Source organism: Bicyclus anynana, chromosome 22 (genome assembly GCF_947172395.1).
Source record: "Bicyclus anynana chromosome 22, ilBicAnyn1.1, whole genome shotgun sequence".
Classification (NCBI taxonomy): domain Eukaryota; kingdom Metazoa; phylum Arthropoda; class Insecta; order Lepidoptera; family Nymphalidae; genus Bicyclus; species Bicyclus anynana.
Window position 1 is genome coordinate 7,129,325 of NC_069104.1, and position 27,186 is coordinate 7,156,510.

Genomic DNA, 27,186 nt, shown 5'->3' on the forward strand with positions numbered 1-27,186 from the left:
GAATTAATTTTTTTTAATGGAATTTAGAAATTCATTTTCACAACTGGAAAATATTCAAGTGTTTTTCAGAGCCTGGGTGTTTAAACGTTATATAAATATTTATGATAATTTTTCAATAATTTAATATTTATGACAGCCGATTTTGTTATATAAATGTACTAGCTGACGCCGCGCGGTTTCATCCGCGTGGTTCCCGTTCCTGTAGGAATACAGGGATAATATAGCCTATAAATGGGCTATAATGGGCCTTCCTCGATAAATGGGCTATCTAACACTGATGGAAATTTTCAAATCGGACCAGTAGTTTCGGAGATTAGCGCGTTCAATCAATCAAACAAACGAACTCTTCAGCTTTATAATATTAGTATAGATATAATAAAATCAGTTATCTTATTACCTTCCCATAAAATATGCTATAAGTACGCTTAATTTGGGGCTAGATAGTGATGTATGTGTATTGTTTATGTATATTTATTTATTGACTAGTAGACGACGCGTGGTTTCACCCGCGTAGTTCCTGTTCCCATAGGAATACTGGGATCAAATATAGTCTATAGCACTCGGGTATAGATAGTGTAGCCTCCCAACTGTAAAAAATACAAAATTTATTTATTTTAGTTAGGCTTAGTTTACAAGCACTTTTGAAACGTCAAGTTATGTTACGATTTAATGGTGGAAAGAATATTTCAAATCGGGCCAAGTAGTTTCAGAGCCAATTCAATGCAAACAAACGAACAAACAATCAAATCTTTTTTCTTTATAATATTAGTATAGATTTAAATATAAGTAGACCATAATTTTTCTGATTAAACTTTTATTTCTTTCTTATACTAAATAGTAAAATAACTACTAAATACACTTTAAAAATTATTTTTTGACAATTTGACCGGGATTTTTAACACAATGTACATAATTAATTATTTGTTTGTCTATCTGTGGAGCCGTTTTCAAGTTACTGAGGATTAAAGTGGTTTTAACCTTCCGTAACTTGAAAACAACTAAGCCGAATTTGATGTAATAAACCTTAAAATCATCGTTGAAAAACTAGCTTTCATACAAAAATCCCGCATCTAAACTCATTCATCTGTTACAGAGCTACGATCCTACATACATACACATACCGGTTAAACTTAAAACACCATTCTTTTTGCGTCGAGAATTAGTAAAATTTCCTATAACGGAATTTTCACAGAGTTTGCCACCGTGTAAATATTGGCCTATTTGATAAAAAATAGAGTAAAACAGCATTGAACCGATTTTTTATCGGAGGGAGGCTGTAGATCTTTCGGAGAATGTTTATGAAAATATTTATTTAGGACCAGCTGCCGGGTATTGTATATGACAACACTGTGCTAGCAAAATAACGAAAAGTCTCGTATATTTTACCGAGAGCATGCGATGGCGAGACATACCTCATCTTAGGAAGGCTGTCTGCCTGTCAGATGCTCCTATCATAGGTAAGTAGGGTAACCAAATATGGTGTTTGGAACGTGGTGGCTTTGGTAAGAACTAGACTCCAGCAGGGTTATTATGTATCTAGGTGCACCATTCAAATAATGCTTAATGAGTGAAATAATGAGTGACTTATTATTTGAATGGTACACCGAGTTACTTAATAACCCTGCAGATCATGAAAGTTCAAGTATAAAATTCATTTTTTTTTTATATTTTGTACAAGATGCCATGAGGAATCATGATCATTAGCTCTGTGGAAATCTCTTACTAGTAGTAAAGGGTCCCAATATGTCATATATTGGGATCCTTTACTTACCTTAACCCATCTGTTTACTGGATGAAATTTTTATTTTACATCTAATTAAATATACCAATACAAATGTATTTCCAAAGGGTTGCCTTAAAAAATTCAGTCCAGAATATAATTAATTAACATTTTTTTTAAATTTTACGGGTTTGATTTATGGACATTATGAATATAGGCCTTTAGAATATAGAATATATTTAGAATATTGCAAATAATCGTCCTGAATTTCGGACATCATCTTCATCATACTTATACTATTAACTTTTTGTGTAACCCATTGGCAATATTTTTATTGACACATTTAATTTGATATAAAATACTTAACATCCAGTAAACAGAAACAAAACAAACAAAAACAGGCTAACAAAATTTCAGTATAAAATGAGGTAGATATGTTTGGCTTTAGCAGGCTATTGGCCCAACACTGCGCTAGCGAAATGACGAAAAAACTCGTATATTAAACATATATAAACAAAATCGAAGGGAAATAACCTCGGCATGTAACGCGTATTGATAGAAAATCTTTTACACAAATAAAATCGAGACCGATATCAATATCATCCAAAGTGAATGCGGGAGGATTCCATTTGATTGCTGTACCTACAAAAAATATTATGGAACCACTTTTTTTGTCTATGATTGCTTTTTCGCAACTATTTCTGTACCAAACTATATTCCATATAGTTTTTTTACATGAAAGAAACAAACAAATATTCATTTCACTTGTATATTTTATTAGTATTTAATGTAATTTCCAATATTTAAAATCAGTAAGCTTATCGTCCAAATTCAAATCCGAGATATCTTAGCTTTGATCGCCATAACGTACACAACAGAAGTTTTAGCATTTAGCTGAAGTGAAAAAGTTGATATTGGTCATAGTAACACGTCTTAAATTTAAAAACATAGTACGTAATAATTATCAATATTCGAACATTATTATCTTGGATCATGTAATTCTAGACAGTTTACTTAAAATGTAAATATTTTGTATGAGTCTAAGTACTCGTCGATGAGTAAATAAAATGAGTTGTTATAGTACAGTAATTATTAAACATTTTCAATAGAACCTTTTTGGGGCCTTTCATTAAGCACAGTATAAATGATACAACATCCATTGCAATCATGCATTTGCTAAATTACTACGTATGTGACACATTACCTTTGCATGGTAGAATGACTGATGTCAATCTATTAGCTTACTGATTATCTAGATATCCGGCTTTAGTGATTTTTTATTACTACCATCCGCATCGATCTCGTTCCCGTGGGAATACGGAGATAAAATGTAACTTATATTACTCGCTGTAGCTTTCCATTGCTGAAAGAATTATAAGAATCGGTTTAGTGGTTCAAACAAACCAACTCACGTTCGCATTTCATTCTCATTCTCGATAGCGTCCGGACTGATACATTCAAGTCAAAACACCCGTCCATAACGGCTAGTACAGATCCGAGTCTCAGAGGAGATGCTCTTAGAAAGTTGTTCTGCTCTTCTCTATCTACCTTCGGGCCCTATCAGGCGATGCTCGACCAAACCCCCCCGTGACGCCGCTGAGGCGCCATTAAGGAGCTTACGAAACTTACACATACCTACGGCAAAAAAATCGCATTTGTTTTCATGTATGCTGCACCCGTAGTACTCGTACTCGTAAGCAGTAAATTAGAAACTACTTACGTACGTAATTCATTTACATATTCATTACTTAAAATGTTATGCCCGGATAAGTCATACAATATTATTACGAGTATATCAAGTTTCTAGGGAAAATACATTAAAAGCATGAATTTACTGAATCTTCCAATAGATGCCAACATTTATCGATGACGCACATTCTGTGGGAATCGGAAAACATCTCACCCACGTGTTTACCGCATCGCTCCATTGTATATATTATGTTTTAGTAATGTGTATGTGTAAATAGGTATAAGCATTTGAAAATGAAATCTCTATACACTCGTATTTATACAGGTTGCTCTAGGGTTACATTCTTTAACAAAAATTAATTCAAAATGTTCAAGGAACATGTGTTCTAAAATGAATATTTTCGGAGTAAATAATATTTCTTTAGTAAATAGATCTTTGAATCAGAAATGAGGAGATCCGCAGAAGAACAAAGTCACTGACATAGCTCAGCGAGTCGCGAAGCGGAAGTGGCAATGGGCGGGCCACATAACTCGAAGAGCCGATGGACGTTGGGGCCCCAAGGTGCTGGAATGGCGACCCCGCACCGGTAAACGCAATGTTGGTCGACCCCCCACTAGATGGATCGAGTAAATCAAGCGGTATGCAGGGAGCCGCTGGATGACCGTTTTGTTTGGAAGTCCATGCAAGAGGCCTATGTCCAGCAGTGGACGTCCATCGACTGATAATGATGATGATGAAATAGATCTTAAAATGTGTCTCTTATACGTATCCTTATGATTATGACGTTGCCATGTTTTACGTATTTTAAAATGCAAGGATAGATAAAGGCGTGTTTTACATGTATAGTCGGAATTTTTTGAATTACTATGTATGAAAAACATAAAAAGTTGTTATTTCCTAGTTAAATAATATTAGTTAAGTTGTTCGGCTCCTATGAGTGGACTTGTCAACACCTTGAAGTTATGGGAAATATTTCCGAGCATCATTTACATGTTAACAATAAACTCAGGTCAAAAACCTAAGGGGTACTTTTCGTTTATTTAAAACTGTTTATCTTATGATGATCTTTTTAAATATGACAAATATTTAAAAATTTCCCTCCAACTAGTCGGGAAAGACTGTGTGTGGGTACGACAATAGACCAACGGGATCGAACCACCACCCCTTGTCGATGAGACCGACCGCTTTACCGTTGAGCTACTGAGGCTTAAATACGTAAATTAATGCGTTGTACTTTCATATGTATACGGAACCCTGTATCTACACGTCCGACTCGCACTTAGCTATTTTTTACATTTTTTATTCCCCCATTCAACAGACTTGATTACAAAGTAGAACATATAGGTTCGGATTCGGATCGTATTTTATGTTTTACATTGCATCAAGTAACGACATGCTTTTCATTCGATTCCGATGATATTTTTCCAGTCGCCATTTTTGTTTTTGTATTCGCGTTCCGGATAAATAAAGCGAGTGTTTTTCTATGTTCGATTTTATTTCCAATATATCGGAGTATTTATTTTTCTCTTCACAGTTATGAATGGGTTTACTTTATGGAACCACCACATTAATTCTTTGTACACTTCATCATAATCAACCCATATTCGGCTCACTGTTGAGCTTGAGTCTCCTCTCAGAATGAGAGAGGTTAGGCTAATAGTCCACGCTGGCCCAAAGCGGATTGGCAGACTTCACACACGCAGAGAATTTAGAAAATCCTCTGGTAAGGTTTCATGATGTTTTTTCGTCACCGTATGAGACACGTGATATTTAATTTCTGAAAATGCACACAACTGAAAAGTTGGAGGTGCATGCACCGGATCGGATTCGAACCCACAGCCTCGGAATCTGAGGCAGACGTCATATCCACTGGGCTATCAAGGCTCTTTGTACATTTATATACTAATTGTAACAGTTTGATCATTTTGTGACTGTTTAGTCGAGCCTATGTGGTTTCGGATCTCGAGGTCCTGGGTTCAAATCTTTGGTCGGGTCATAGTACAGTGGCATGCACTCCATAGATGCAAAAAAACCATACCCTCATTACGAACATGTATTAGAATTAGTTTACCATTTTATACAATTTGTACGTGTAGTGCATACGCTAGTTAAACACTTTGCACACTGGTCATGGAATACTTATCTACTGAGCTTTACTTTCTTCTGAGGCATTATCATAAAAATCGCAGCCCGGATTTTCATACTGTTACTATCGCGTTAACGTAAATGCGAATTAATATGGAATTGAAACAGTTGTGCAGTAGTGCCACTAGATGGCGCTGATTCAATTCCTAAGTTAACGCGATAGCAACAGTATAAAACTGCCCCTAGGCCCAGGGGGATAGTAACAGTATGAAAATATATAAAAAAAGGCACACTAAACACTAGTTACCAATCACCTTCTTATACATAATAACACTGTCATAACTTTATACAAAAATCTTCATTTTAAAATAATCATCATCATCATCATCACTGTCAGCCGATGGACGTCCACAGCTGGACACAGGCCTCTTGCATGGACTTCCAAACAAAACGGTCTCGAGCCGCCAGCATCCAGCGGCTCCCTGCAACCCGCTTGATGTCTTCGGTCCACCTAGTGAGGGGTTGACAACACAGCGCCTTCCGGTGAGGGGTCGCCATTCCAGCACCTTGGGACCCCAACGTCCATCGGCTCTTCGAACTATGTGGCCTGCCCATTGCCACTTCGGCTTCGCGACTCGTTGAGCTATGTCGGTGACTTTGGTTCATCTGCGGATCTCCTCATTTCTGATTCGATCAATCAGAGAAACCCCAAGCATAGCTCACTCTGTCGCCCGCTGTGTGACTTTGAGCCGTCTAATAAGGTCCACAGTTAGCGAGTTAAGTCTTTAAAATAATATAATTATGAATTTTAACACAACCCATACTCGAGGAAATGGTAACAGAATAGTCAAAATTATGTACATAAACAAACTTCAAAGCTGCCCTACTTACATCCGGGAGCATATTTGAACTACTTTCAAAGACGTTGACTAAATAAACTGCTTAGCATTTTGTTTTTATTTCTACCGTAAGCCTCGCGGTTTACGGGGCTTAGGTGAGTTAAGACTTACGAAAAGAAAATGTTTGAGAATTTAGTACAGGGTTGGATTAAACGGACTTATAGGTAAATGGAACATGAAAAACTTTTTTATCGGCTGCGTAAAGTAACTTATTATGACGGCTGGATGAGATATTCCAGGGATTTGTAAAAATATTTTATACTAGCCGACGCCTCGCGGTTTCACCCGCGTAGTTCTTGTTCCCTTTAGAATACGGGGATAAAATATAGCTAAAATGTGACTTTCTAGTTGTAAAAGAATTTTCTAAATCAGTTTAGAAAATCCAGAGATAAAACCACATTTACCTCTTTAGAATATAATTTTTTATAGTAGCAGCTCGATTTTAATTAACCGGACTTATTATTGTAATAGCATTCGGAATACTTATGAAGAAAAGTGTTTTTTACATACCTACTTACATATTTTGTTTCATAGAACAAAATGCAGAAAATAAAGTGAGTGTTAGCTCCGACGCACCATTGGAGTTTACTCTTTCAGATAGACTGTCTAAATAGGAGTATGTTGCCCCGCAGCATACATTATGTATATCTTAATTCTTACGCCTGAAAAGTGAAAGGTAGCCTAGGAGTTGCAGGCCGCGGTGTTCGCATGTGCAAACTGTTGGCGGCAGCGAACGGTGAAAGGTGCGTAGAATAGGTTGCGTTCAAAAACGTAAAGCTGTCATTCGTTTATCGATTTTTCTGCCCATATTTTTTTCATACGGGGGACTATATATGAAAAATCGATTATTGAGAAGTAAACTCCAATAAACTCCAAAAAATGTAACTTAGGTATATTCGATTAAGACGGAAAAAACAAGACTGTATTTTAAGTCTTGAGTAAATCAAGACTTAAAATACAAGTAGGTATCTTTAAACATCTTCAATTTTTTTATTGCAACGCCAAGCGAAATCAATAGACGCCAAAATAAATAACACTTTTACCGTATTTCTTTTATGCCGTTGGTGCGAGATCGAGATTAAATTTTCAGTCAAGTAAAAACTCTTACTGCTTCGACACTTGTGAAGGATGAAACTCCGAGAATATAAGAGATAGTTTCAAAAAGATTCTTTGATCTTGAAGCTATTGGAGATTCTTTTTGATATTTTTATTTTATGTCTACACTTTAGTGGATGATAGGTTATCTCTAGTGGAAAAATTTAAACATTCTGCATATCGTCTCCAAAGAGTAAAACAATCTTTTGTAAATTTTTGTTACTCTTCTATAACAAGATCCCCAAGGCTGTGATGGTCCTGTCAATACGAAGCTTTAAGCAATGTGTTAAAAAACATTTACTTAGTCGAGGTTACTACACCATTGATCAGTTCCTTAAAGATAAAGGTGCTTGGAGGCCATTGGACCTACACACAGAAAGTAAAACTAAAAGAAATTGTAATGTTGTAATCAACTGTAAATTATAATATTTTTTAAAAAGAGCAAAGTTGAGTTTCTTGCCGGTTCCTTCTCAGCAGAACTTGCCTTCCGAACCGATGGTAGAATCTTTACAAATAATTATCTGACGTGTCAAAAGTGCTTGTAAACTGTGCCTACTTGAAATAAATGATTTTTGATTTTCATTTTGAACTAAGAGAGGAAATATAATATTTTTAGCAGACACATGGATTTTAATAATATAATAATTTAAAAAACACGCTTTTAGCATGCTCTAATTTTCGTATTCCTGGCAAACCCTTTCATTTGATATCCACATCATGGGGGTGGATTTCAAACAGCCAGTCCGCCATCTTGGGGAGGCCGCCTATTGGATTTGTTGGATGGACGACGATGGATGGATTGGATGACGTTTCTTAGCTAGTCATGTATGTATCTAGTCATGTATGCAGCTCGTCATGTATGTATCATGTAGGTAGATTAGGATGAATCATACTCGTGTGTCCACTCTACTCTACGATTTCCGTGCCGCTTGATTTATTGAGTACTCTGGGAACTGTCAGGGAAAGGATGCCTAATTTATATAGGTCAGTTATTTATGGAGTAGATGGAAAAAGGTATTGTAGAAATTAAATATTGATAGACGGGATAATTTGACTTACTTTCTATTTATCGTATCTTGATACCATATTCATATAGGTAGCCTTTATCCTTCTTCTATAAATGGACTAGCGTTCGTAGCGAAGTTCCTGAGATTAGCGCCAACCAAAAAATTTTTGGCTGGTGGGAGGCTTCGGCCGTGGCTAGTTACTTCCCTACCGGCAAAGACGTACCGCCAAGCGATTTAGCGTTCCGGTACGATGCCATGTAGAAACCGAAAGGGTTGTGGATTTTCATCCTCCTCCTAACAAGTTAGTCAAGGGCTAAGTTGTAATGAATAAAAAAAAAACCAAAGAAACAAAGTCTTCAGCTTTATATTAGTATAGATATAGATAGAATGCCCAGTGACTGGGTTATATATTAAAAATACTATCACGTGTATCAAATGTTTAAGAAGAAACATCGTGAGGAAACCCGAGAATTTTCTTATTTCTCTACGTATTTGTCAATCCGCATTGGAGCAGCGCGGTGGACTATAATTTCTGAGTCAACCGAATAATGATGAATTAATGATGATATAATATATAGATATTAAGGCTAACACCACGGAAGTAAACTAGCGTCACTTTATATAGTTTGGCAATTGGCAACTTCGTTCGTAACACTCATTGTTGCGCGCGGGCCGTGTAGCGATGAATGATTTTAGAACCGCGCAGTCTTTCCCCCTGTCGCCAGAATGTCCTGGGAGTGTTATCAACGATCTTGCCAGACTATAACGTTTTTTATTATTCTTAACAAGTTAGCCCTTGACTACAATCTCACCTGATGGTAAGTGACGAATGCAGTCTAAGATGGAAGCGGGCTAACTTGTTAGGAGGATGATGAAAACCTACACCCCTTTCGGTTTCTATACGACATCGTACTGGAACGCTAAATCGCTATAAGCAGTTATAAAATAAAGTCTTTCCTTTAACGTGATGTTGAAAATAATGTTTTTTAATGTTACAAAAACTTATTAAGAAGTTACTAATTAAACTGTGGTCGTAAATCCCATTTTTGTATTTTTAGTAAAAGAAACAGTGTAGAACACGGTTGCAAAAACACCTGGCCAACAAAAAGCAATCTTAAGTAGATTAAGTCGACTTAACTTTTGAATTCTGAACTTAATTAAAAGCTAGCCTGCAGTCGCAGTTAGCCCACGGCGTGTACATGGCTTTAAAGAAGTCTTTATTATTCGATGTAAGTGGTAAAGCTTTAACCGATTAACTCAAAAACTAACTTTTCGGTTTAATGTCTTTTAAATTTTTATACAACAAATAACATTTCTTCATTTATTTATTTATTTCTTCGTAATCGACAGTGTTACAATGACAAATTCAGTTTTTTAATAGTACGAAAAAGGCCGCTTAAGAAGACAAAGAAATAAATACCTAATAAGTTCAAATTAGTCAAAAGTGTGTAATTGTGTGTGAGTTTGTGTGTGTGTGTGTGTGTGTGTGTGTGTGTGTGTGTGTGTGTGTGTGTGTGTGTGTGTGTGTGTGTGTGTGTGTGTGTGTGTGTGTGTGTGTGTGTGTGTGTGTGAGAGAGAGAGAGAGAGAGGGTGTGTGAATGGGTGTGTGATTGCATGGGCGTTTAGGTAAAACGGTTAAAATTATGAGGATAATTTACTCCAACATTGTGTTGGCAACACAATAAAACTAATTACCTAACTGCCTCGTTGGTCCAGTGGTTAAACTTGGCTTCGAATCGAGGTCCTGGGTTCGAGCTATCGGTTGAGCTGTAAAGTATTGAACTTTCTTTCTTTCAAAAGAAAAAAAGGGTACTTGACTCATATCAAATTAAACATAAACTATATTAATTTCGTATAGTACCTGTAACGGGGGTCCGAAATATGTACCAATTTAAAAAAAATAGTAAAAGATTGCTCAAGAAACTCAAGTTCAATAATGCGTATTTTATAATTTTTTCCAAATGCTATAAACACTAAACTTACCCTCGCTGGGAATCGAACTGAGAACCTCTCTGTTGAGAACCACAGCACCAGCAACTATGCTTGATAGGTCGTTATAAGTAGAAAGCCATTTCCTACAATTTTTTTTAAATATCTTTAAAGTTAAAGAGATGAAAGTATTAAGAGAAAAGCCTGCAAGAGAAGTATCAAAGAGATTTTCATTACAGTTTGAATGAAATCGTTTAAGTTCTCACGGAACAAAGCGAGATTGTTGGCGTTGTTTATTTTTGGTTTCTGTTCGTTTGTCTAGACTGCACGCTGCGAATTGCGACGGGTAAATAGCGAGCTTATCGAGATTCCGATCATTACGAAACTGAGGGTATACAAGATAATACTTTTAGTAATATTACACCTTCAAATCTTTTAAATTATTTTAATTTAATAAATAACAATGAAATCGGTTTTGAGAGCCGTGATAGCCCAGTGGACATGACCTCTGCCTCTGATTCCGGAGGGCGTAGATTCGAATCCGGTCGGGGGCATGCACCTCCAACTTTTCAGTTGTGTGCATTTTAAGTAGTTAAATATCACGTGTCTCAAACGGTGAAGGAAAACATCGTAAGGAAACCTGCACATCAGAGAATTTTCTTAATTCTCTGCATGTGTGAAGTCTGCCAATCCGCATTTGGCCAGCGTGGTGAACTATTTCTATATGATGATGATGATGATGATGATTAATAATACTGGCTGTTTTTGGTGCATTTGTCACCATGTGTTGTTGTGATGTTGTGTTTGTTTGCAAACAAACAAACAACATCACTAACTTTACCTCTTTATAATATTAGTATAGATCACACTATCACACCAATATTATAAAGGCGAAAGTTTGTGTGTAAGTGTGTAAGTATGTTTGTTCCTCTTTTAGGCTGCGGCTACTGAAGCGATTTGGCTGAAATTTGGAATGGAAATAGATTTTACTCTGAATCAACACATAGGCTACTTTTCATCCCAGAAAAATCCATGGTTCCTGCGGGATATGTGAAAACCGCGGACGAAGTCACGGGCGACGCTAGTAATGATATAAATCTTACACGAGTACCTAATAATCAAATTGAATTAATTTATATTAATTTATTAAATAAGGATAACCTGTGAAACGTAACCCCTTTAAGGCTGTGTTTATTTGAATAGAAAAACAAAAAGAGAACGCACCGTTATCCTGATGCTTACGATTCTGTTACCGGAACAAATAGCAGTTTAAACTGAAAGTGGAAAATAAAGGGTTTTCCTTATCCGTGAATGTTGTCTTGAATCAGAAGAGCTATTCTGAACGTTTATGTCTATTCTAAAACAATTCTATCCTACTAATATTATAAAATCGAAAGTTTGTATGTATGTTTGGATGTTTTTTACTCTTTAACGCCGCTACTACTGATATACGATTGGCTGAAATTTCGAATGCAAATACGCTAATATAAATACGCTAATAATAAATAATTTACGCTGGATTAACTTTTTATCCCGGAAAAATCCATGGTTCCCGAGGGATTTGCGAAAATTTTGTCTGTATGTTTTTTTTTAAATATTTTTTTGTATACGTTACTCAAAGAAGCCTACTGATCAAATTGAAGGCGATGCTAAGCAGGTATTTTGTCAATTTAAGCCGCATCGAATATGAACCACATGAAAGAACGGCCTGAAAACCTAAATCTTTATGATATTCTTACATGGCTTGAATTAGAAACATCACTGCCTTCAATCTGATCAGCAGGTAGAATATAATATAATGTTATTTTTCGCTTTTTGGTTTAGTAAGAACGTTTTATGTTACTCTAGCAAGTTGATTTTTTTTTCTAAAAATTTTATATCATATTATAGTTTATTCAAAGAAATCGTTCTCCGCATAGATAAAGTTACAACAAAGAAGCTAATCATGATTTGCTCTGAATAAATTGAAGGAAGCTCAACGAAGCCATGCAAAAGATGAATCACAAAAGCGAATTCACGAGCGTAGAATAGTGCTGCATAATCACACAATAGAATAAGAATGTTTGCGTTTCCAACATTATATTAATACAGGAAGTCGATTCAAAGGATTTTGTAAGACTTCAAATACGGGTAAAAGCTATTTTATTATACCCGAAAATAGGTTTATTGTACTTTTCTGAAACGATAATGGATGAGTTTTATTTTATAAATATAAATAGTTGAAGTTATGACACTGTTTCTAGTTATAATTCATACTATAGGTACCACAAAGTAACCACAGAGAGTCTTTACAAACTGCGCGCTGAAGCCGGTGCAACCCACAAAAAAAAACAAAAGTCACGCGTCTCGCGTCTTTTTTCATAGTTCGTATTTCAAAATTTAACACCAACAGCAATTACGTAAATTAATATAATAATCAATAATAATTAATAAAAAAATACTCCATCTTATTTTATTAGTTTTTGAAAACAGATTTTAAAATATTTAAAATCATAAGACGCCATTTTTCTTGATTATTATTAAAAATTACTGATGCGTACTGACAAGAGAACGTATTCGTTTTTGAATTTCGAATCCGTATACGACACCGTCATGTTCCGTACGCTACATCTGTATATTATTGATTAATCTGATAACATTGCATTCCTTTTGAAGGGCCTTTTGAAGTCATGATCATTTTTGACAGCCAACATTTTGGTCAAGTTGCTGTTATGTAGTAAGTTGACCAAAATTTTGTTCCAGTGATTAACAACTTTGGATCATCAGAACCTGGTCAATTTGGTCAAAATCATAGGTTTGGGCCAGAGGCCTTATTATGTAACTCAGTGTACCATTCAAACACCGATTTTTGTCGTATTTTCGTATTCGATCATCTAATATAGTTATTTTTATGAAAAAACTTATTTGAATAATTCATTTGACATCAAGTGGCAATGATGTTTTGTTTTAACAATCGTCTAACATCAATATTTCAACAAAATTACGTAAATATCAGTTTTTCGTTAAATTAACATAACTGCCTCCTACTACTACTACTAGTAAAATGACGATTATTATGTCATTTCCTTGAAAACACAAAGTCAGATGTTTGCAAAAATTAAAAAACGATGAAAAACGATGTAGTCACTTATTACTTGAATACACCGAGTTACATAATAAGCCTGCTGAGCTATGAAATATTCCACTATTCTTTTTTCTGAGTCTATTCCCGGATGTTGAAATTGGTGGTTAATGTGGTTATAGACCATTTATAATAGAGGTGGTGGGTTCTCCAAAAAAAAACTCCAAATCCTCACCTTTAACATGGCTACTTATAAGACCTACTGACTAGATAATGATGACAGTATCAATCAATATCGATAATTTTCGACCCGTGCTGCGATACCGACAGACATTTATTATAGACGTGTGTTTCACGTAATTACTTTTAGTTATCGATTACTAACAATTGATTTTCTAGTTAATAGAACTTCGAAGGTTGCCGGTTATGTATAGCTGTTGAATTTGATTGTACTTTTATTCATTTTCTTTCGCTTCCTGGAATATACTGCTTTATTGTTGAAAAGGAATTACAATCGAAAAGTTTTTCGCTTACGACGCTTCTAGAATAGCTTTTGTTCTTCGAAACCACTTTATTGTGTGTGTTTTTGGATTGTTGGTGTGTACCTATTAGTATGTGTGTATGTTGTATGCATATCTATTGTCTGTGGTGAATTGCGTTAAAGTTGGAAGCAGGCGTCTCAAAATTTCATTTTAATTCGTTTATATCGTCGTCGTCGTCGTTATCAACCCATATACAGCTCACTGCTGAGCTCGAGTCTCCTCTCAGAATGAGAGGGGGTTAGGCCAATAGTCCACCACGCTGGCCCAATGCCGATTGGCAGACTTCACACACGCAGAGAATTAAGAAATTTTCTGGTGTGTAGGTTTCCTTCACCGTTTGAGACACGTGATATTTAATTTCTTAAAATGCACACAACTGAAAAGTTGGAGGTGCATGCCCCTGACCGGATTCGAACCCACTTCCTCTGGAATCGGAGGCAGAGGTCATATCCACTGGGCTATCACGGCTCTATCGTTATATATATTCGTTTATATATTACAACCAAATCAATCTTTTTATTGGTTGGTTAAATCAACGTTTTTATTGGCGTTAAAATCACAAGCAGGCATCACAATACTTTATTTTAATTAGTTTAATACATTACAATTTAATAATATTAACTGTTTGGAGATTGTCTCTTTGTTCTAGCCTTCGCCGCAATATCTAGAGTTCTTTAGTTCTAGACCTGAAAATCATTGTCTATGATTTGCTTTATCACTAGTTGATAACAAACAAATAAATAAAACGCCTACAGTACAGTATACATTATAGTAGTACAGTACAAGGTCTTATATAGGAAATATACAATATACAGAACTTGACATTGATTTTCAAATAGGAATTCGAAACAGCGCCGGACCGAGGTAAATTTTAGAATGGAGCGAGATCCAATTATGGCGCCTTTTCTGTTTGCTTAAAAGTTCGTAGCCTAACGTATATCGGAATGTCATACATTTTTAACCGACTTCAAAAAAAGGAGGAGGTTTCTCAATTCGACCGTTCGATTTCGATTCGATTCAAACCGTTTAAATCATAAAGATTTTTACTGGATTTTCAGACACTTCTTTCAGATACGGCTTTAATTAACACAGCACTAACTTGGTACCGCCTTCAAAGTGATCAGAAGATAGCACATACGATGTTATGTTTCGCTTTTAATTTAATGAAAACTTTTTTATGAAAAAGTAGTATATTATAAAGTGCGCGGCCGAAGGCCGCGCGTTTTTTGCGCCTGGGTAAAATGCCCAGCCATAGTCACAGTCAGAAGCCCTATTACAAACCCCCGGCCGAAGGCCCGTTCATAATAAAGTTCGCGGCCGAGGGCCGCACGTTTTTTGCGCTTGGGTAAAATGCCCAGCCATAGCCACAGTCGAAAGCCCTATTACAAACCCCTGGCCGAAGGCTGGCGCAAAATAAAGTTCGCGGCCAAAGGCCGCGCGTTTTTTGCGCCTGGGTAAAATGTCCAGCCATAGTCAAAGTCAGAAGCCCTATTACAAACCCCCGGCCGAAGGCCTGCCCACAATAAAGTTCGCGGCCGAAGGCCGTGCGTTTTTTGCGCTTGGGTAAAATGCCCAGCCATAGTCACAGTCGGAAGCCCTATTACAAGCCCCCGGCTCAAGGCCGGTGCAGAATAAAGTTCGTGGCCAAAGGCCGCGCGTTTTTTGCTATAGATCCGATCTTAATGAAACAAAGCCTAGGTATATGTTTCCCTGGACTATGCTTAATCTATTTGTGAAATCCGCATCAAAATTCGTCCAGTAGAACCAGAGAATAGCACGAACATACAGACAGAAGGAAAGACAGACAGACAGACAGACAAGAAAATTAAAAAAAAATGTTTTCGTATGCAATTGCTCATTTCTAATTGCCCTAACTTGATTTTAGTTAAATTTGGGCAAAGTACAGACACTCGATTTCTACTCTTTTATTATAGTATAGTATAGTATAGATAGATAGATAGATTGACTTTTAGGAAGATAGCTGACACTATTGGCATCTCAACAGAAGGCAAACATCACATAATCGCCTAAATTAACTAAAAAATTATAGCTTTGTAGTTTCCTGGTTTACTTAGGCTACGAACTTATGGAACGCGAAGATTTTGACCATACTCAGGCCAATTGAAAATCAGGCACAATACCGTCTCTCGATCACGTAGTGCCCGGGTGCAATCATCACCCTAGCGCCCCCTAATACCTATAGAACCCGCGCGGCGAGTGGCGCTTGGGCGCCCCTAAGATCGCGACACCCGGGTGTAACGCACCCCCTGCACTATAAATAAAGACTCTCTAGCTCACGCAGCGCCCGGGTGCAATCATTACCCTAGCGCCCTCTATTACCTGTATATACCCGGGTTAAAATCAACGCACTCCCCGCACCATAGGTAAAGAAAGACGCCTCTATTAGAAGTAAATTCGCGCACGTCGCGTTCATCTCTTCGCTTTAAATATAGACGATCGAAAAGAAATAAATTTCTTTTCGATCTTGTCTTTACCATTTCGGCGCCCCCTAGGATTTGGCGCCTGGAGCGACCGCTCCGTTCGCCGTATGGACGGTCCGGCCCTGATTCGAAATACGAAAGACCAAAGACTCAAAGTAAAACTGTTAGTACTCAATAATAACAACACTGGAATTATTTTATTCCTTTGCTAATTACCTCTTCACCGTCGTTTAGGGCCACCATTTCGGAGCGGTTCGTTTATTTCAGAAGGTTTCGGGCAATAAACATTGTTTTATGATGATTTAATGTACGAACAGATTCGGAGCGGACTAACTCTGCTCAAAACGGTGATAAAACGTTCAACGGTTTTGAGTTTTACTGAAATAAAATATAAAATATAAATTGTATTATTATTACTGAAATAAAATATAAAAAATGTAAGCCGTCACGGGACGCCTGCCAGATGTGAAACATCGACACACTACAGCATATAGACTGTATATATAGACCATCATATAGTGTGGCGACGCGTCGCCACGGCATGCGACACTATATCTCTCTTGGTTTAAGACGATGTTGTAGACAGAGAAAGATAGAAGCGAATTTGAATCTTACATTGTCGAGTATAAAAATATCGTTCTAGTTACATTAAAAATATTAGTGTTAACATTAAACTTCTCATAGACCTTTATTTTTGACTAGCTACGTCCGCGACTTCGTCCGCGTGAAAACTTACTCCCACTCAACAGCTATCCTACTATACAGGGGATGGGTAAGCACTCAACCCTACCCCTATGCTACCCCTAACCTACTCCAACTCTACCCCTACCAAATTTCTACCCTACCCCTACCCCTACCCACGCGACGGAAACTTAAAAAATGGAATAATTCTCTAGTCGTTTCCCCGACATTTCTCTTCACTGCTCTGCTCCTTTTGATCGTAGCGTGATGAAAAGTATACTATAACCTGCTTAGGGGTATGAAGAATAATTGTACCAAGTTTCGTTAAAATCCGTCGAATAGTTTTTGTTTCTATAACGCACATACAGACAGACAGACAAAAATTTTACTGATTGCATTTTTGGCATCAGTATCGAGCACTAATCACCCCTGATAGTTATTTTGGAAATATAATATATTTCACGTACAGAAATAACCTCTCTACAGATTTATTTTATGTATAGCTAAAAAAAGAGAGGTTAAATTTTGATAGCAATATTTAGAAAAATTTATGTGTATATATGTGTATGCCAATAAGAATTTAGTCTTATAGGATACTGTTCTTTCAGAAGTATGTCGTTGGTGCCGCCAGGGGGCGGGGATTCGCCGAGTCCTCGTCGAGCTGTGAGCCCCCTCCTCGAGTCCCGCAGGCCTCACTGTACATTGGCGTGCGACTATTGCGCGGCCATCTTGGAAGACAAGTTTAGACGTAAGTATTTCAGTTGTGGTACCTTGAAGAGTACAAGAACAAGAAATATCATCATCATCATCATCATCATCATCATCATGATCATCATCATCATGATCATCATCTTCATCATCATTGTCATTATTTATCTAGTATAGTCATTCATTATCTTAGGTATATACTTTAAATAGTGATTTAAAATCAAACTAGAAATCAGAGAACCGTGATAGTAGGCTAGTTGACACTTTTAAAAAGGGTCTTGTTGTTTTTCAATAACATTCTGCTAGATTGAAAAAATTACAATTTTTTTTCTTCAGAAAATTGAAATTTTTATGTACTTATTCATGTAAGTATAAAAAAATTTTGATTTTTTTTAACATTCCGAGCCAAAAGGCCATGATGGTCTATATTTCATCTGTATTCTGAGATTTCATCTATTTCATGACGTATCGTAAAAACTAAACCTTAACCAAACAGTTTAATGTTTGACAAAATGACATCAAGTAACATCGCGACGTCAAACAATTGACGACAGCTGTCTTTTAAGTTTGGAAAAATTTAACAAAAATACATAATTTTTAAATTTAAATTGTCTATGAAATCCTTAACTTTTATTAGATAATATCAATATATTTCAGATCCTCATTCCATTTACTATACGAAATTAATATTGTTTATAAAAAAAATTATATGAGTCAACTTACCTATTCTGATTCCAATTGGTGAAGCCATGGAAAGCTCGCCCAAAACACTCTGACTAACCCTCTAAGGTATCGTTAAGGATCCTAACGGCAATTATTTAATAAGAAAAAAAAAACATACCAATCAAATTGAGAACCTCCTCCTTTTTGAAGTCGGTTAAAAATAAAGGAAAAATTTATAAAAGCCTCAATAGCTCAACGGTAAGAGCGGCCGGACTCATCACCGTGGGGTGGTGGTTCGATCCCCGCTCCGTTGGTCTATTGTCGTACCCACTCCTAGCACAGTCTTTCCCGACTAGTTGGAGGGGAATGGGAATATTGGTCATATTATAAAAATATGGCAAATATCCTTTTTTTTTTTAAAACGCCATGGGAAAAAATTAAACAAAAGTTTGTTTATTTTAATTATTATCTTTTGCTTTGATAATTTCGTTACCTACACAATCACATAAATGATCAGTTTATACGTAATACAGTTCTTTTCTTCTAATATCTAACTACTTGCGTAACGAACAGCAATTCTACATCTTAGTTTGTAGAATACTAGCTGAAGCCCCGCGGTTTCACCCACGTAGTTCCCGTTCCCGTGAGATTACGGGGATAAAATATAGCCTTCTTCTTCTACTTCTTTCTTCTGGGCCGTTTCCGCACTTGGCCATGTGATTGGCCGTTGTACGTGGGTCCCTCGGTGTAGGTTCCCGCTGGATTCACTCCATCCAGCCGAGCTCGCTCCAGAAGCTTAGCAGGCCGGACACCGATAGCCTCATGGAGTGTCGCTGAGGAACCAATGTAGGTTGCTCAGTGTTCCGTTACGCCTCTGCAACTGAACATAACGTGTAGCGGTGTCTCGTTTTCCTCCATGTAGGCTCTGTACGGACGATTGTCAGTCATACCTAGAATTGAAAGGTGTTTGTTTAGCGGGCAGTGGCCGCCATTAGGCCAACTACTGTTCTCAACCTATCTCTAAAATATAGCCTATGAAACTCCTAAATAACGTAGATTTCTAGAGGTAAAATAATTTTCAAAATCGGTTTAGTCGATCCAGAGACCTAAAACACCACAAAACCTCATTATAATATCATAGGTCATTATAGGTTCAAAGTTGATAATATGACAAATATTTTCCAACAAAAAATAAATAAAACTCTATCATACGAATTGATACAAAAACAACAAAAAGTTCGAACAGCGTGTTTTATTTACTGCTCGGATACACTTTCTGCAAAGTTTTCTTGATCGAGGACTGTCGTCTACTTTTAGCAGAAAATACATGAAACTTTTTTGATTAATTTTTACAAAGAGTGTTGAGAGCAAATAAGAAAGTTTGCGTTAGCCATTTTATTTCAAGATACACGTCCGTGGCCTTTATAGAATTCGTTATTTTATTTATTCTGTTCTTTGTGATATCATACCTACATTTATTTCGAGTAGTTACTACGGATTCGATTAGAGTTTTCTGTAATACTATTTGATCTATACTAATTTAAAAAGCTGAAGAGTTTGTTTGTTTGATTAAACGCGCTAATCCCAGAAACTACTGGTCCGATTTGAAAAATTCTTTCAGTGTTAGATAGCCCATTTATCGAGGAAGGCTATAGGCTTTATATTATCACTATAGTCCTACGGGGATGAGAACCACGCGGGTGAAAACGCGCGCCGTCAGCTATTAATAGTTATATCTTTAAGTTTTTTATAAATCTCCAAAACTATTGAGTTCAAAATTCAGAAAAAACATTACAGAAATTAGCTTTCTACTTGTAGATTTTAGGAAAGTGGTGAACCTTTCAAATAATTAAATATGAAGGATTGGACTAATCATACCTAGAATAAACCCATAACTTCATCTGTTTAAAATTCTGTTATTTTCTACTTACCTACATCTTATATTACGAAACGATACCTAATTAACATTAATATTAGACTAATTGCATGTCAAGTACATCAGAAACTGTCAAGTAGTTTAAGGATTAGCGCAAAACAGACAGACTGAAATTAAAACAGTTTAAAAATTGGCTTTCTGCAGCATCTCCTATATCCCTTTTTTAACAATTTTGGTTACTTAATTCAAAGTCTAGCCATTTTCTACTATTTCACGCAAATACCTACCGTATCGTATCAGTAAATTACCTCGATAGGACGACATTTGGCTTCTACAATCTTACACAAATGTACCTACTCGCACTATAGGATATCTATAAATTACGTCGGAAGGAAGACATTTTGTGAAGAAGGATTTTGTAAGCCATCATAAATTTAATATGACGGTTACCCCAAGACGGCGAACTAATTTATTTATGTCGGCCTTTGCGGCGAGCCAAAGTGAATGTCGGTAAGCACTAGTTACTATACTATGTTTATACGAAAGTCCGTTTTCTTTAATAATAGGAAAAATCTACTTCTGAGTCGATATTTTAATTATTTACCGATGGTATAAGTTCATCATCATTCATCATTATCAACCCACATTCGGCTCACCGCTGAGCTCGAGTCTCCTCTCAGAATAGGGTTAGGCCAATAGTCCACCACGCTGGCCTAATGCGGATTGGCAGACTTCTTACACGCAGAGAGAGAATTAAGAAAATTCTCTGGTATGCAGGTTTCCTCACGATGTGTTAACCTTCACCGCTTGAGACACGTGATATTTAATTTCATAAAATGCACACAACTGAAAAGTTGGAGGTGCATGTCCCGGACTGAATTCGAACTCACACCCTCCGGAATCGGAATCCGGACCTGTGTGTGTAAGTTACTAGTGTCGATTTAGATAGGTACCTGTTTGGTAAAGTAATTTTAACTCCTTCAACGCTACTACTTTATTATATTTAGGGTTCTGTAGGCTCAAATTGAGTTAAACGCATATAATGATAATTATTTCACATGAATGTGATAGTAGTAATAAAAGCTTGTTTGTGTTTCTATAAATAAAATATAATTGTTATTTACAATATTTTACATTAAATTATTAAATTAAATACTAAACTAAAACTTACCTATAAATAAAATATAAAAACAACATTCAAAGCTATTATTTACATTTACTTTATATTTTAATAAAAATTTTAATGTTTTGCTGTTAAGTCAATTTATCGAATATTTCAAATGTGACAATGTCATGAAAAAAAAAAGTAAATTACCAAAAAGAAATAATATTAAAGAGGTTTTCTTTTTACATCTCCCCCCCCTTAAAAAAGAACTTTATCTAAATAATGTTCTCTAATTTATAATTGTTATCTCATTAAGAACAGGATACAGTTTTGTGATATGATAAAAGTTTGATTCCGCTTTTTTGTGGCCGGTATCAACTTCATAGATTGAATTGGAAATCCTTTGTACAATTTTGAACGGTCCAATTCTTAATTCATCGGTTTTCTTTCTATTTAAACGATTTCCGTTTTCTAAATATACTCTATCTCCTATTTTCAATCTATATTTTTGCCTATTCTGGTCGAATATTTTTTTATTATAATTGTGAGATTTTAGTGTGTTTTCCAGAGCTAGTTTTCTGTCTCTTTCTAGATCGTCTTTAGTGTATCTTGATTTCAGTTCATTTGGCAAAATATTCACATTTTCTCCTTGTAAAAGGTATTTTGGAGCAAATTTCGTAACAGTGTGTTCTGTTTCATTATATTTTTCTACACATTTTTGCGCAATTGTACTCCATGCTGTTTTATTCTGATTTTCATTAATCTTACACCTTATTTTATTGACTAATGTTTGATTTAGCCTTTCATTAAGTCCATTTGAAAAAGGTGTATCCACAGCAGTGAAAATCATTTTTATATTTTCCTGGTTCAGAAATTCTTTGAATTCCTTGGAATTGATACCAGGGTACTGGTCTGTTAATACCATATCTACTTTGTAAGTTTCTGTAACAGTTTTCATTAGTTTAATAAAATCTGTGTCTTTGATGTAGAAATATAAGCATATCTTGTGAAATGATCAACTAAAAGATGTAAGTATTTTTTTGTTGATCGTGATCCTCCAAAACCGCCAATGGTATCAATTGATACAATGTGAAAAGGTTGTGTTGCAGGACCTAAATGAGACATTAAACCATATTTTGATTTCTTCCTTGATTTGTTTTTAATACAAGTTTCACATTCATCACACATTTCTTTAATGTTTTTGATGAAATTTTTTGCTGTATAAAATGGTGTTAATTTATTTATCATCTGGGTCCTCCCAATGTGACAATAACTAACGTGAACATCTTTTATAAGATTTATGCTCATCTCTTCTGATAATATAATCTTTTCCCGTCTTTTATTCTTTTTGTAGTAAATTCCATTTTTCTTAATAAGTTTTTGTTTTTGTAGGTCTTGATTTCTATATTGGTCATTCTTTATATCTTGTAGACTTATTAAATTTACAACTTTTAAACAATCATCTCTGTTTTCGTGTGGTTCTAAAACTGGGTTTCTGCTTAAGCAGTCGGCTTCCTGATTGGATTTTCCTGGGTTATATTTTATCTTGAAATTATATTGAGATAAATAATACATCAAATCTCCTAGTTCCTCATCAGTCCTTGATTTAATGTTCATGTTTTCTAATGGTTTATGATCTGAATATACAATAAATTCTTTTCCCATAAGCCAGTGTTGCCAATATTTTATAGATTCTTTTATTGCTAGGCACTCTAGATATATAGCTTTCTTCTTTTTTTGAGTTTCAGTTAACTTTTTTGAGAAATAAGCAACTGGTCTTATATCCTCATTTTTATCTTTTTGTTTCAAAACCGCTCCTACACCCTTTATACTAGCGTCTGTATAAATGTATATTGGTAGTTCTGGGTCAAAAATATTTAGAACTGGTTTTGAACATAATAATGTTTTTATTTTATCAAATGCTTCTTGACATTCTGCAGTCCATATGAATTTCACATCTTTTCTTAATAAATTGTGTAATGGATCTAAAATAATTGCACTGTGTGGTATGAATTTATGATGAAAATTAACTTTTCCTAAGAATTGGCGTATATTTTTTTTTGTTTTTGGAAGTGGAAAGTTTTTTACAGCAGACAAATAATCTTTCAAAGGCCTTACTGAATTATTTTCTATTATGTGACCCAAATATTTTGCGTATTTTTCCGCAAAAGTACATTTTGAAAATTTCAGTTTTAAGCCTTCCTTTAGTATTGCCTCAAGTAACTTAGATATATGTAATATATGTTCTCCAAAAGTTTTAGAAAAAATTAAAATGTCATCTATAAAGTTTACTGCAAAACCAGAAAGTTCGTATTTTCTTATAATATTTCCCAATATTCTTTGAAAAATGGCTGACGCAGTCTTTAATCCAAACGGAAGACACGTCCATTGAAAGTGTCCTTCTTGTGTAACAAAGCCAGTTTTGTACCTGTCTTCTATTCTCAAAGGAATTGACCAAAAGGCTGAATTTATGTCAAAAGTAGAAAAATATTCGCAATTCACAGCTTTGATCATTAAATCTTCAATCAACGGAAATGGTTGTGATTGGGGAATAACAATTTTGTTCAATTCTCTAAAATCTATACATAGCCTTGTTCTCTTACCGTCTTCTTTTTTATATGCTAAAGTAACTGGGGCAGCAAATGGGCTATAAGATTCCTCAATTAAATTATTTTTTAATAGTTTTGATATCTGGCTTTCTATTTCTATTCTGTCTTCAGCTGTACATCTGTAAGGACGTTTGCAACAATATTTATCTACACTTAAATCAATATGTGCTTCATAATCCCGTACAGTGCAGATATCATATTTATCCTTAGCAAACACTTGTTTATATTTTTCTACCAACTTATCAATTTCTGATTGTTGGGATAAATCAAGATGATTTACCAATATTTCAAAATTTGCCGTGTCAATATGTTCATTGAAATTCACTTCACATTTATTTATGGTTTAATTTTCTTTTGGATCATTAAATTGTACGATTTTTAGTTGTTCATTTTGCATCAACTTAAAGTTTTTAATACAATCTAGTCCAATCAAAAAGTCATAATTAAAATTTTCATTATCTATTATGAAGATATCCATAACTCTTTCAATATTGTATATTTTTATTTTAAGTTTTATTATACCTTTTGTTTTCTTCTCACCATTAATAGTTTTCAAGCTTACTATTTGGGTATTCTTTGAATTTTCATTTTTCTGTATTTTTAACAATTTTGCATTAATCAATGATACATTTGAACCTGAATCATAAATTCCAGAAATATCTAACGTATCATTCAATAGTAACTTTACTTTTATTAATGGTGGCACATCTAGTTTTTTGGACTCTCTTCATTCAGTTCAACTTCCAATTCAGAGTTATTTACAGTTTTAACAACTCCTGTTTTATCTTTATCCTTAAACCAACAATTTTCCATTAAATGGTAACGTTTCCCCTTTCTTTCTTTCACACATATGGGGCATGGTTTTGTTTGTTCCTTTTTATTTAATTTAATGTCAGAGCAAATACTGTTTTTATTGTCATATTTATTCTTTCTTACAAGGTGTTCTAATTTTCCAATTTCATAATAAAGATCCTCAGTACTTTTCAAAGCTGCTCGATCAATCTGATCCCCCACATAATTCGGTAATCCGACCGCTATAAGGTCAATAAGTGTTTCAGTATCGATTGATTTCCTTACTTCCAGTAAAAGTTTTTCTTTTTTTAAACCATATTCAAGTAATGAACCTGTTTGATATTTAAAGGACAGAGCATATCTAATGGGTAACCATCCTTTGTTTGCAAATGTTTCACAAAAACTTTTTTCCCATTTGTCCCATTCTGATTCTATTGTATGTTTCATTATCATACAACTATACCAATCGACACTAGATTGCTCCATAAAATTTTTTAAAACTTTAATTTTCGTTATATCTTCCTTTATGTCAAAACGTTCACATTCTTTATTAAAATCCTTTAGCCATTGATAAGCATTTGAGTTTCTACCATTGAATTTTTCAATCATGAAATCTTTTGCAATATTCCCTAAATTTTGATTTTCAGGTTTGTTTTGTCTTTCTTCAAGCATTTTTTCTAACAATTTTTCTAGTACTCCATGTGAACCACTAGGTATAATTTCGGAATAGTTTAGCATTTCTTCGAGATAAAAATCATAAAATTGTACATTTTGCTCCGCATCCAAATAAATATCTTTTATTTCCTTAGTTAAGGTTATCCAGACTTTTCTCGTTTGGTATCTTTTATTCAAGGATTTTTTTACCTTAATAAAGTTTGGAGTATTATAAATTGTTTGGTGGAGATTTACCGGCTGATATTCCTCTGGTATACTGAAAGTTTTACCATCAGGTGTGGCAATCGAAGTTACACATATTGCGTTTGATTTTCCATCACTTGTTGGTTTTACTTCAAAATCAAACCTCAGTTTCTCCATTTTTCGTAAAATAGTTGCATAAATGTTGTTTTATAATGATAATTATTTCACATGAATGTGATAGTAGTAATAAAAGCTTGTTTGTGTTTCTATAAATAAAATATAATTGTTATTTACAATATTTTACATTAAATTATTAAATTAAATACTAAACTAAAACTTACCTATAAATAAAATATAAAAACAACATTCAAAGCTATTATTTACATTTACTTTATATTTTAATAAAAATTTTAATGTTTTGCTGTTAAGTCAATTTATCGAATATTTCAAATGTGACAATGTCATGAAAAAAAAAAGTAAATTACCAAAAAGAAATAATATTAAAGAGGTTTTCTTTTTACACGCATATAAAATATCGAAGTCCAGTTGGTATATACATTTGGAAGTGATTTCCTATGTGCAATTTTCGCTATCTTTAAAAAGGGTTGAAGTCAGTTTTTTTATATAATAACTCTGTTTTCCATTGAGATACAACCTTTTTGTCTTTTTTTGTTGCTCTTTGTATGCACTACAATTGAAGTAATTTATATTTTTTACCTATCGATTTTATATTTTTTATCGATCGACGTCTTGGTCTAGAACTGGAAGTTAAGCTTTTTTAGGCTACGTCATATCCAAAACTAGCTGACGCTGCGCGGTTTCAACCGCGTTGTTCCCGTTCCCGTAAGAGTACTGGGATAATATATAGCCTATAGCCTTCCTTGATAAACGGGCTATCTTATACTGAAAGAATTTTTCAAATCGGACCAAACAAACAAACAAACTCTTTCGCTTTGTAATATTAGTATAGATTCCGCTTTCTCTGTTCATTTGCATTTCTTAGCCGAATTTTCCGACCGTTGTAGTTAGCACAAATTTAAACAGATTTTATTTATTTTTATTATGTAAAGCTTCGATTTTCGAATTCAATTTCGAACCCTTGGTGGGCGAATCCGCCTCGCACTTGTCCGGTTTTTTATGGGCTAAGATCTTTACTGTATTCTGGATAAAAATATTTGAATAACGTCTCACCGTCTCGGGAGATTTATCTAGATCATAAATCTTAAGCGTCGCTTTCAGGATGAAAGGCCATCGTCCTTAAATATGTTTCCAAAATAATTCAACGGAACCTCGTATTATAAGCTTGTTTTGCAAAACATTTTCTAAACCTATTGTATTTTTATTTGTAAAACCACATTGTGGATCAACGATTTATTATATTTTGCTTTTTTACACGATTAAGTCATAGATAAAAGGATAAGGTAG

At 34.9% G+C, this 27,186-nt stretch overlaps 1 protein-coding gene across 1 annotated transcript in view; it reads left to right on the plus strand.

Annotated features, from left to right (window-relative positions):
* Positions 1-27,186, plus strand: part of LOC112050675 (atrial natriuretic peptide receptor 2-like) — a 56,687-nt gene that overhangs the window by 18,116 nt on the left and 11,385 nt on the right. The window contains exon 2 of the mRNA XM_024088988.2: positions 17,759-17,898. Coding sequence (XP_023944756.2) covers positions 17,763-17,898 — 136 coding nt within the window. The 5' untranslated portion in view covers positions 17,759-17,762. The remainder of the gene's footprint in view (positions 1-17,758; positions 17,899-27,186) is intronic.